Source organism: Marmota monax, unplaced genomic scaffold, assembly GCF_021218885.2.
Source record: "Marmota monax isolate L192 unplaced genomic scaffold, Marmota_monax_Labrador192_F-V1.1 WCK01_AAM20220418_F8-fsc00055, whole genome shotgun sequence".
NCBI lineage: Eukaryota > Metazoa > Chordata > Mammalia > Rodentia > Sciuridae > Marmota > Marmota monax.
The window spans coordinates 3321665-3334790 of record NW_026695205.1 but is presented as its reverse complement, the minus strand read 5'-3'; the positions used below and the strand labels follow the sequence as shown (position 1 = coordinate 3334790).

General features: G+C 41.1%; 1 protein-coding gene across 1 annotated transcript in view; it reads left to right on the top strand.

Annotated features, from left to right (window-relative positions):
* Window positions 1-13126, top strand: part of Pappa2 (pappalysin 2) — a 251429-nt gene that overhangs the window by 151284 nt on the left and 87019 nt on the right. Inside the window, exons 13-14 of the mRNA XM_046430234.2 lie at window positions 4140-4275; window positions 4478-4691. Of these exons, the coding sequence (XP_046286190.1) occupies window positions 4140-4275; window positions 4478-4691 (350 nt within the window). The remainder of the gene's footprint in view (window positions 1-4139; window positions 4276-4477; window positions 4692-13126) is intronic.

The window sequence follows — 13126 nt, the reverse complement described above, 5'->3', positions numbered from 1 at the left end:
GGAATCAGGAAGTGCCACAGAAGAGTAAAAATGGAAAAGCACAGGAAAACAGCAACCCAGTCACTAACCAAAAGCATTTTAAAACCTCAGTGAGGATTCTTTTCAAGTTTGTGGTGTGCTTTTAGGGTCTGCTATCCAGTGACCACCACAAAGGGTGACCTGGAAGTTGACATGCTTGACTTGGGAGCATATCAAGTGTATCGGTGCCCAGCAGGCAGCCTGGCGAAGGATTTCTTAAGCCCAAACCGTTCAGCATTAGAGAGATACTCTTTCAACCTTACCCTTCTCCAGTGGCCAGTGGTCAGATGGCGTGGTTAATTTGCAGTCTTTGAATGAAAAAGCAACTTAGTGTGTGGGGCTGGCTTTCCCCACTATCAGTGTCTTTCTCTCTCTCTGTGGTAGATCTGTCTGTCCATCACCAAGTTCATCATATCTAATATCTTTTTCTTTCTCTATAATATGTATCTATCCATCCACCCATCTCTTATCTTTCTATAATTTATCTCTATTTCTACATAAACTATCTAGATCTACCTAATTTTCTCTTTATCTAGTCTATTTCTCTATCTCCTTAGAAACTCTATCTTTTCCTATATATATCATCTATATCTACCTATCTATATCTATCATCCATCACTGTCATCTTTCTGCTCTGTGTTTTCTCTTTGTTTCAAAATACATTGTGACAGGTTTACTGAGTTGATTTCACTGACAATCTCTCTATCTTGGAACAATTTCTTATACTTTAGAACTGTTCGCTTTTCTGAGAGACCTTATCTCCTTCCTGATATGTATTTATGCATTTTCTTCCTTGTAAGAGACATGATCAAATCAATTTTATATTGCCTATGTAACCTATGGTGTAGTCTCCTTGTTAGAACAAATATTGAAATGTGAAAGATAAAACTAGCAATGCTTTTGACTTTCTAGCATTCTGGATCTTTCACATACCTGGTCTGAACACTCCCTGTTGTACTTCATGTGAACTTGGTCCTGGAGGGGATAGCTATGCAGAATCACACATTAAATGTGATCAGAGGATGTCACCCTTGCAGTGGCAGAGGTGATATGGAGGTAGAATAGTAGTGCTTCCTGTTGCCAATTGTTCTACTCCTGCTACTACTTGTCTTTCATGTCTAAGAATGTAAAATTCACTATTTCACATAAAGTGAAAATACTCCAGGCTACTAACATATTCAAATAGTTGTGACTTGACTCTTTAAATATCTTTAAATAAAGAATATACTTCTAATTTTCTAATTCCACTGTCAATTCTGGAAGTTTTTATGTCTCTAAGCACAGCAAACTAGAAATTTTCTAAATTTCTCTAATTAACAGAATCATATATAAAATGTATTTTATATATTCCATTTATAAAATAGAGATACATAATATACTAAGAACTTCAAATATTGACAGTTTCTATGAAACCAGAACCTGAAGTTCACATTTCACATTTCCACAGTCCACATTTCCACAAGTGGTAACTGAACAAAGCAGAAATAAAACTTTTTAACTTATACATTCAGAAAAGTATAATTCTCTATATTTCAAAACATGAAAATGTTTAATTTTAAAATATTGTCCTTTCACCTTTTCTTTTTACAATGCAACTAGGTGAAAAACATTGTATAAAAATCATCTAACACTAGACCTTACTATGCCATAGGCATGCCTCCCTTGCTCTCACACAGTTTCATCTAGTCTTCGTAGTAACCTGTCAAATAGGTAGTCTCTTTCTCAGTTATGGGGAAACAAAGGAACCTCAGGCTCATACAGGAGAGATGGATCACTCAGATTTATCCAGGTAGTAGAGATTAATCCAAGAGCCACATACAGGTCTTCTGCCTGGCCAGCTCCCTCTGGTCGGTAGCTTTGCTTCATTCCTCTTTCCTCTGCTTGGACCGGTGATGCACGTATGTGCAGATTCAGGCTAGTCTGTGCTTTGAGATGCCAATTGTTGTGTGAAAGAATTTACAGTTTCTTGTGCTTCTAGTTGCTGCTGCAGGGCATACTTGGGGTAAGAACGAACTGCAGTTTTCTTTCCTATGTCACTGAGGGAGGAAATATCCAAGACTCAGCATCCCATAACTTGATCAAACTCTTGTCCTTCCGCTTTGTGTAGCCTGACATGCCTCGGCTTGCATGTGCTTTGGAGGTCCCACATGTGGTTTTCCTACTTAAGCCTCTTCTCACAAACCATGGCACAGAGACATTGCCATCAGGAGCAGCCTCTGAGTTTCAAGGGTGTGGTATTCAAAAAGCCTTAGAACACAGGGGCACATTGCTAGGAGATGCAACAGGGGTTGGAAGCTTTGGGCACAGGCTCTCAGGACAGAGATGCTCACAACATGAGACCTGCCTCTGCTAACTAGTTTCAGTGGGTGGCATTTATTTGGGGCCCAACAGAGGCTGGGAAGACTGAGCTCTCCTGTTCCTGTTGAGGCCGCCCCCTCTTTAGGTCTGAGGCCTATTGAGGGAGACCCACCAGGTACTTGTTTGGATTCGGTCTGTTCCTGGCTCAGGAAATGACCCAGAACTTTCTTCTAGTGCTCAGGTCTCTTTTGTGGTATATGAGAAGGAAGAGGTTATGGGAGTTCCCAGGAGGCTTTGATGTCATTTGCTGTTGGAGTGGAGAGCATTGCCCTGGGCTCCTGGTTTCCTTCGGGTGCTTTCATGTCTAGCCCTCACTCAGACAGGGACAGAGGACTTCCTATTGGACCCTATAACCTATGGGTCTGGATGCTTCTGAAGTTATGAAGGAATATTTATTACTTCAAAGAGGGGAAATAAAAAGAGTATAAAAAGAGTGTGTGGCTGGTCTTTCCCTCGAGGAGGAGAGGAAGAAGGGAGAACTGTGCTGTCTTGACCACTGCAAATCATAAAACCACTCTGATTAAGCCAGCAGTGCAAATGGACACTAAAAACACATTGCCAAGACTCAGGGGACACCAGTCTGTGGACGAGAGGGAATTCTCATTAAAGTGGAAAATGTGTTTTACTCTTCTGCTCCCCACTTTGTAGGAGGTCCCTGCCATTAGAAGCAGTGTCCTGTTTTCACACTGAAAACAAATTTCCTGAGTACCTGATAAAAAGCCAAAGAGATGCATACAGAATTTCATTAAAATCCTTATTCTATTAATATAACATCCATGTGACACCAGGGAAAAATGGCACTATTCTCTACAGAAATCAGGGGAAACACACAGATATAGAAAACAAAACAAAAGTAGAATTGTTGCATCAAGAAAGTCCCTTGGGGAAAGTAAGCATTGAACTCCTAGGAGAGGCCTGTGGAAAGGCTCTATTCCATCCTCGAACCTCTAAGATGTTTACCTTTCTATTAAAAGATTCTCAGAGACAAAATTTTCATAGTTTACTTTGAAAGTCTGTTATAGTATTAATCGACCTAACCATCTAGGAATAGTCCTTATAAATTATAACAGAGTAGTTCTATGTCTCAGCGTGGGTTTATTTTCCAGGCAGGGACAGGGTGGATGAGCATGGGACACCAGGACAATTGCATAAAAATAAGGAGTTTGTCAGGCTTTAATCTCAGAACCAATCGCCTGCAGCAACCTCCTTCTGTGTCATAGTTCACATGGTGACTTACAGGTTCTGAGAAACATTGGTGGTGGGAGGCAGGGATAGAGAGGGAGATGGGGAAGGATAGCAAGGTGTGGCCATGCAGCACACACGGTAGTTCAGAGCCAGTTGGCTTGCTAACTTGGATATTGGCTCAGTGATCTCCTGGTCTACTTCTCTCACTTTCCTGAAAAGGAGAAATTTAGGGCTCCGTGGAGTTTATTATCTCCAGCAAGCTTGTCTTTGAGTGATCTTTTTGGGAAATTTAAAGAATGATGGGTCTAAGTAAAAAAGAAACAGTTATGGTAAACAGTTCCAGAAAAAGGTAGATAGGATGCTTGGTAGCTGAAAATTATCTTCTTTCCATCTCTTCTTGACTTTGGGTGTGACCTTGGATGCTCTTCTGTGCCTACTCTATATTTTTCCCATTTGTAAAGGAGAAGAAATCTCTTACTTTATAAATGGTGAACCATCTGAGAAGAAAAGAGATGACACAGCACATGCCTTGATTGCCACAGAAATAATGACTCGTCCATATATGTGCTTATGCCCAGGTCTGTTTCAATAGACCAGGAGTTGCCGCGGCAATTTTCATTTTCTTGACGTCTGATGGCCTGGCCCCTGGGGAGCATCAGCGGCCAACAGTGACCCTCTACCTGACTGATGTCAGTGGAAGCAACCACTTTCTTGGTGAGTCTGAGAATAGTCCATTTAGAGCCACTAGAGAATGATCCATTGACCCAGGAGTTGGCTTGATGTCTATCTCCAAGGTTGTTCAGGAGCGCGCCTGCCTCACACAGCTATGGAGAAGTTGGAACAGACATAGGTGTGGAAAGATGGTGCTGGCTGAATGGCTGGAGGGATTATTTCTCATCTCCTTATTTCTCTTCAGGAACCTATGAACTGTTGTGCCAGCATAACCCACTGGTTGTCAATGTGAGCCATCACACAAATGTACTCTCCCACCATACCACGTCCATGCTGCTGAACTTCTCATCCCCACTGGTGGGCATCTCCGCAGTGGCTCTAAGGACATCCTCCCACATCAGTCCTTCAGTTCCTGATAACTGCATGGCAGAGCATGAGGGGCAGAATCAGGGACAGAGGTACCAAGTCCCCTTTCTTCCTTTGTCCCCTTTTTCCTGTGGCTATGAAGTACTGCTACCATTTAGGTGCACAGTGTTGTGTACACAGTGGCTGCTTGATATTAATATCCTAAAATTTAGGATTTAGAAACTACTAAAAAGTCCCCAGGAACTTTTTAGAATAATTTGTAGAAGGTACATATGGGTTTTAAATTTTTCTGTTCTTTTCTTAGCTGAGCTTAATTTTTGTATAAATATTTAACATCTTTACAAGGTCTTAACATCTTTTTTTACATATAAAACCACTAACTTCAAATCAACATTGTTATAAACTGCCAAAAATTCTTTGCCAAAAACTCAATGTTCCCTAAGCAATGTATATTGTTCCACTTGCTCCCACCTGGACAGTGTAGACAGCAAGTTTAACAACTACTAGCTGAAGCATGTCACACAATTATTTAGTATTACCTATGGGGGGAAAAAAGAATATATTCATGTGTCTGTCTGTGGACATCTGTGATCGTCACCCTCTACACATACAAGAGTCACTGAATTCTAGTAGTAGCTTGTAGGAGACTACTTCACAGCACTGGCCTGCCCAAGATCAGGGGTAGGGAGTATACATACAACAGTCTACACTGCGATTGGGGTTGACTCATCCCATCAGTGATCGGAAGGGAACTGAAGGTAGCAGGGTTCATCCCCTCAGAAGAACCCTGTTGTGAGAAGAATGGGGAATAGGCAGCACAAGAGTATCTTGATTATGTATTGCTCGGAGGCAAGTTCTATCAAAATTTAGTGGTCTAGCATACACATGTTATCTCCCAGTTTCTGGCGGTGAGGAATCTAGATGCAGCTCATGTGGGTGCCCCTCGCTTGGGGTCTCTGATGACGCTGCAGTCAAGCTGCTGGCCAAGTCTTGCTGCTCCCTGGAGGGGCACTGGAGAATTCACTCCTAAGCTCTCGTGTGGAGCTCTTGGTAGGCCTCAGAAGATCCCCACCCATGGTCCCTCACATAGGTGTTGGCAGTTGGCATTATCACTCAGCTGTGGCTCAGTTCCTTGTCATGTGGGCCTCTCCATAAGCTGTCCAGTGTCTGAGACTTGAAAGCAAATGATCCAAGAGAAAAAGTAAGCCCCAGAGGGTGAATGCATGATAGACTGCCCAGAAGGGAAGCCACAGTCTTTTTATAACATGAGATTGGAATTGACAGCTCATTACTTCTGGCATATTCTATTCATTACAAATGAGTCAATGAGTCTATCCCATACTCAAGGGAAAGGGTTTTCACAATGCACAAATCACTGAGGACCACCTTAGAGGCTATCTATCATGTGCAGTATTAGTAGTTTGTGTTAGTTGAACACTTACTATGTGCCAAGTATTGTTCTAAGTACTGGGAGAGAAACAGTACGGGACAGAGCCTGGATACTGGGCATTGTAACATCATCTGGTTCATCTGCAACTTGTGAGTTTTCTTAGTGAGAAAACACCTTTAAACATTCACACAAAAATGTCGACTATTAAAATAGCATTGCTTATTAGAGTTATTGCCTCTTTCTCATGTGATTTCAAATTACTTTCTCTACTGGCTTTACCTCTGGCCTTGAGCCATGCAGAATGTCTTTCGGGTCCCTGAAGTATGTGTTCTTGATGAGCTTCGCACACAATGTTCCCACTTTCTGGAATGCCTTCCAGTCCTCCTTCACTGCAGCTCCTCAGGTTCACCTTCTGGGAAGTTTTGGCAACTCCCTGTTTCCATAGGACATAATATATAACCCCAGCTCTACAAAAGTGGCTGTCACATTGGGTGGTCGCTATTATTTACTTCTTGTTCTTTCCCGTTAGCCTATGAGCTCCCTATCGTGGGAGTTCTGTTTAGTATCTCTCGGTGATTAGAAGAGGGCCTGGCACATAGTAGGTACCAGAAACTGTGTGTTCCATGATAGTTGCTGATTTTAAATGCTCTGTGGAACAGAATGGAGCAAGCAAAGTAGAAGACACAGCTGTAGACATGAAGGACAAGAATCCCCCTCAGCATCACAGCTGTGAAATGTCAACAGAGACATTGATTAATTGTGATCATTGCTGTTAGTTCTTCACTTATTTTCATGTGGCACTGTGGGAAAATAAGTTTTATATGCATGCATGCAAACCAGTGGAAATAGAATATGATTCTCCAGTTTACACTGAGAGTATCTGGAATGCGTAAGTATTTCCAAACCACATATGACAGACAGGAGCCATGCAAATTGGCTTTTCCCTCTCAGCCAGCAGATGAGTGCAATATAGTGAATTTTTATACACAAGAAACCTAATAAATCTCATATATTTTGTCATTTAAAGTTTGACTCCTTATGTACTTTTGAAAAACAGAAGTCTTTTTGTAGCTTTGTATCAATTAGTTTTAAATGTAGGTATGCCATAATATGAAACTCTCAAAATTTGCACATGGCTACCTCTTTTTTACCCCATGACCTGAATTTCATTAGTAATTCCATGGGTAGGGCAGATGCCTGGGTATAGAAGATGTGTTGTTTACTTTGTATTTAATTATTAGTGACTGTTGCTCTGTCCCTACTTTAACATTGCATCTTTAACCAACCTGACTGACCCACAGAATCTCAATGGCATGCCAATAAACATAGGTCTGGCTCTTCAGTGACGGTCATATCTTTGCCTTGGACAAAGTAATTTCTCCCTTCCCATTTAGATACTAACACTACAGAAAAATTCTTAGCTAAACCAAAATCCAACCTGGCCATGAGAATATCTGTGAGGGTTTCCTCCTAATTGCAAAAATGTATTAAATTAAGAAACATTGTTGGAACCAAAGCATATACTTGTGTTCTGAAAAAAAGAAAAGTCAAGAAAGGAATAGAGAGATACGGAAAGAAGAGAGGGAAATAAGTCATTCCTTCTTCATTTCCTTGCCCCTTTGGCTGTTTTGATTTTTAGGTGAACAGTGGGATCATTTATTTAGATGGGCAGTCTGAGTTGCAGCCAAGTCCAAGGAGAAGCAGACCAAGGCATTAGGGTTGGATCATTTTGAATCTGTCGTCTCTACCAGGCATCCGTGTCAGAAAATCCACCAACAACTGCTCTCTGTGCTCCTGGGTGAGAGAGAATCTGGGATGGATACGATTAAGAATTAAGGCCTTAGAAGTAGATTAGATCATGTGGAGATTTGGAAGGAATGAAGGGGAAAGGACGAAAGGAGAAAGGGGAGGAGGGAAGGAAGGGAGAACCCCTTTGGTTCTGATGTGTCTTGGTCTTGTTACCCACTTTGTTGGGATAGTTGTCCAGTTTATGGTCTACTCCACTGACCACGAATCCCATGAATTTCGTGGGATTTCAAACTTGGTGTTTCTGATTTTGGCTCTTATGCTCAAGAAGAACTCAAATCATTCTTACTCACCTACCATTTCCAGCCGTGCCCACTTTGGGGAAAGATCCTGCACAATCTGCGTAGTGTTAGCACCAGACAGACTTTTAAATATCTCGGATGAGTTCTTTGAGAAGTGGAAACCATCTTTTTTGTTAGTGTATTGGGATTTGGAGCGCTTCTGATAAAGAATCCAGGCCACTAGTGTGTTAATTTACTTACAGGAGTGGATTGGTTTGCAGATAATCAGGACTTCATTTTCTACTTTAGAAATTTACAAGGTCAAATCTAGAAGAACTGACCAATAGGAAATTGCTGATGGATATGAGGCGTCTCCTACAATGGGATTTTGTTCTTCCAGTCACATGAATACTTTGGAAAAACTGATGGTTACTCCTCTGACCTGTCTTATGGCATGTTCACAGGGTCCCCAGTGCTGGGTTGCTGGAGGTAAAGCCCTTTCCAGGTCCTGGCTGACGACAGTGGCTGAAATGTCTGTGATTACTCTTCTCCTTACAACATTTACACTTTCCCTTCTGTTTACCCAGATTTCTCTAAGTGCAAACATCATGCTTCTTTCAAATTTTCCTTGCATTTCAAACAGCTTTTGTTTTTTCTAATTTGATGTAACACAGTTAGGTGTAAAACTTTTTGCGATGGTTGGTCTTTATTAGGATCCTACTTCTTGCCAAACCTTTTGCCTCCTTAAATGCTTTTGGCTTTGAATTCTACTGTGTCTGGAATGAAAATGTCCATCTCTGCTTTCCCTCTGTTTGTATTTGTTTGATGAATATTTGCCTTTCTTTTATTTTCAACCTTTCTTTATCTTCACTGCCAATGAGCCCGGGGCACATTGCTTCACTGCACTGTTTAGAGAGATAGTAGCAGTGTGTAAAACTAATCCACAACTTTATTCTGAAAATTTATCTCATGAGCCCTAAGCGTCCTTTAGGGCTCTATAACACTGTTGCCTTTGGGATGTTTATCTCCCAGGATGCAATGGCTTTTGTCAGTGGCTGCACACCCCCACTCTCCCTCTCCCTGCCTCACCAAGACCGTTATCCTTTGTGACCTGAAGTTTTGAAACGAGTAAAGGGAGGGTGATGAGAATAATGGATAGAGAACAGATCTCAGACAATAAAAAGCAGTTCTCGGTGTTCTGTTCTTTACAGCCGCCAGGGAATGAAGAAAGAATGACTTGTTTACCTCTCTTAGTAAGGAGGAGAGTGTAGGAGAAAGAAGCAAAGGTACGCCTTCTTTCCTTTAGAGGAATCCATTCTTGGTTTCTCCCCTTCAGAAAACAAATGTATGCTTTAGTGTCCAATGATGTTTCTGAGTTTTACTCTAATAAATTTTGCAATGAAGAAGACATTCTTATAGAGTCTAGCTCTCAAGTTTGGTTTTGGGTATTGATAAGAGTTTCATATTTTTCAATTTTGCTGATCTTTGAGTAGGAAACAGAAGTTATTGTATTATTCTGAGGTTAACTGAAAACAACACACCTGGAGTTGTAGAACATTCTAGCATCAAGAGGGAGCAGCACCAATGGCAGTTTCCATGCTTTCCCCCTCTTTATTTATTTTTTAGTCATCCTCCTTTTAGAAGGGGTGCCAGTTATTCATCAATCTATTGACTCTCAGCTCCAAATCTACCCCTATCACCCGCCTTACAATACCAGAGCTGAGTTTTGCTAGTGTTTATCCTTTGCCAACCAGGGCCATATTTCTTAAGCATGCTTTGAGTATGAGAGGAAGTGGCTCTCTTCCTGGCTTCTTCTTTTTGTGTGTGTGTGCTGCTTCTCTTTTGCTGTGGTGACGTGTTCAGCCAGTGGTGCACATGACACCTACAGCTGAGCTCCACGGCCACTTAGGCTTCCAAGGCATTTGTTTTGGTTGACTTTTCTTCAAAATCAACCAAAGATCATGGCTGGATCTATTGTGATGTCACTGTGTGCCATAGATTATTAGCATCCCATGACCCATCAACAAGGAACTCAGTACTGTACTTAAGCCTAAAGCCACAGCCAAACTGATCCCCAAATCCCATCTCTGTGAATGTCTCCTGCCACCATTTCAGGACACAATAATTAGAATAGGAAAGGTTTAATATAGTTAATAACTAGCAACAGGGGATTAACTCCTAAGGGGTAAAGAAAACTTTAAAGAATAGAGGAATAGTTGGAAAAGGAAACAATCTTAACTTTAGAAGATTAGAAGAGTATCAAAGGAAAGAACAAACATGGAAGAGGCTCTCCATTCCAAGATGGAATTTAGTTCTTGTTGGAGAGGGTATGTGGCACAGTGGATGTAGAGAAGTCTGCTGGGTTTCTGCAGGATGGAGCTGGCAGTCAGGAAACCACCCAGTGGGCTGCAGCTGAAAGCTCATTACAAAGCTGCATTGTGGGAAACTATTGGAACTTGCTAAGCAAGAAAACTGCCATTAGGATGTAGCTAAAACTTTCTGGGAGGCACATGGAGCACTGATAAAACTTGATGAGAAGGTACCCACAGGGGTCCACTGAGACTCGTTAGGGAGACAGTGGCTGCTGGTGGAACTTGTAGAATGTGCAGGGTATACTGTGCCTTATTAGGTGGTAAACACCACTGGCTACTCCCCTACAGGACTGCAGGTTGGGTGCTGTGGAAGGGAGGGGTGGAAAGCCTCACAGGTATGAAGAGAGGAACTCTTGCATCAACAATGTCTCTCCAGTGCTGGCTCCCAAGTAAACTCCATGCTGGCTGTCAATAGAAACGTTAGCATGGTCTGTCTCTAGTGTTACAGAGTAGGGCAGTGAGGTGTGGATTTGGAACTGAGCAGCAAGAAGTTGATAACTGGCAGACAGTCTTGTCAAATAGCCAAGAAGGAAATCCTCTTTCATCTGCCTTTTGTTCAAGACAGGATTTCCTTTAAGTTCCTGGGCTTAATATTAAGATTATTTAAAAATATAACTTCTAAATAGATTGAGCTAATTAGAAATGCGTATTTTCTTCTTTTAATGTTTTGAACTTATTGTAAGTCCAAGACAAAGTATAAATATATTGGCTTACTTAGTATAAGTACACATTTTGATTGAGATGGAAAACAAGTAATGGATACTCATAAAAGTATAGCAAGTACTGAGGTTTGCCTTCAACTATAGCTTATTAAGGCCCAAAATTGAATAGGATATTAATCTTTTAAAATGAATATCCATGTGGAAACATGAGTTCTTTCTTCTATCTCTTGCCTACCCCGACCTATATACTCATATTTTGATTCTTTTTATCATGGTGGATAATTGAGAATTGATATTCGTAACAATTTAGGTCTAATATGGATAGATAGATGGGTTCTCATGTTTCATAAACATTGCTATATTTTACTTCAAGTCAAAGAAAGCCTTCTTTAATTTCAAGTAACTTTCTGAGAAGTTTAATGTAAATTAAACCATGAAACTAATTATTCTCCAGGTGTGGTGGTGCACACCTGCAATCCCAGTGGCTCAGGAGACTGAGGCAGGAGGATGGCAAGTTCAAAGCCAGCCTCAGCAACAGCAAGGCACTAAACAACTCCGTGAAACCCTGTCTCTAAATAAAATACAAAATAGGGCTAGAGATGTATGTAGCTCAGTGGTTGAGTGTCCCTGAGTCCATTCCCCAGTGCTCACCACCAAAAAAACCTAATTATTCTATATGGTGTGTGTGTTTGCCACTGTGTATAGAAAGAGATAGACTCATCATCTAAAAAACTTTTAATTGCCACAATATGACAGGAATCATTTCCCTTTGAGGAAACTGAAACTTACAGTGCACAAATTTGCCTTAGTTGAGATTAGCAAAACCAAAGCTAGAATCCTCTTCATTTGTTCCTAGAAGGGAAAGCTTCCTCTCAAACAATGGCAAACTCTTAGAAATATATTCATATCTACTACCATCCAAGAAATCCTACTGCTGCCTCAACTATATCAGGATTGGTGTAACAAGAGTTTAACTGGCCCTAGAATAATTAAGAGCACCTGTATTTTGGATACATTGAAGTAACAGATGTTATTTTGAGGAAATGGTGAAAGGCAGATAAAGGCAGTGTGTGAAGCTGGTAAGGTGGAAGGATTCAGTGGAGGGGGTTACGAGGGATGGAATTGGAAAGATACTTTGGACTTTGAGGCAAGTTTAGGAAATGTATAACCCATACCAGGATAATTTCATAGGCAGAATCCAAGGGCTTGGGGTCATTAGGAAAAGAGGTTTTACCCAGCTCCTATGTGGTCTTAACCCAGACAAAAAGAATCTTTTTTTTTTTTTAAGGAAGAGAAAAAAAAATAGTCTGCTTTGAGATAATAAGTGCAAGCAACCCAGAAAGAGGAAACCCCAAGTTTGAATACCTGGTTTATGGGTGTGTCAGCTTTCTATTGCTGAGTAGCACTGTTACCACAGTTACCAGCTTAAACCAACACATTTATAATCTCACTGTTTCTGAGTCCAGAGGTCTTGGCAAGGCTTGACTGGGTCCTCTGTGAGGTCACAATAAGGTGTCAGCCAGAATTAAATTCTTATCTGCAGGCTTGACTGGGGAAGTCTACTTCCAAGTTCACAGAGTTGTTGTTATTGCTTCTGAAAGAACTCCCCCATTGCCAACATCTCCCATCCAAACTTGTTACAACTGATGGACCTGCATGGACACCTAAGTCACCCTAAGTCAATGGTTTACGTTAGAGTTGACACTTGGTGTTGTACATTATATGGGCATGGACACATGTATAGTGGTATATGTATGCTATCGTAAAATCATACAGAGCATTTCACTTCCCTGAAAATCCTCTGTGCTCTGCCTATTCACCTTGACCACTACCCTCACTGCCACCCCAATTCCTTGGCAACTGCCCATCTTTTTACTGTTTCCATATTTTGCCTTTTCCAGAATGTTGTGATGTTGGATTCACAGAGCATGTGGCCTTTGCAGATTGGCTTCTTAGCAATATGCACTTAAGGTTCCTGCACGTCTTCCTGTAGTTTGATAGCTCATTTCATTCTATTGCTGAATAATATTTCATTGTCTGAGTGCACACAATATTTTATTTTTCCATTTATCTACT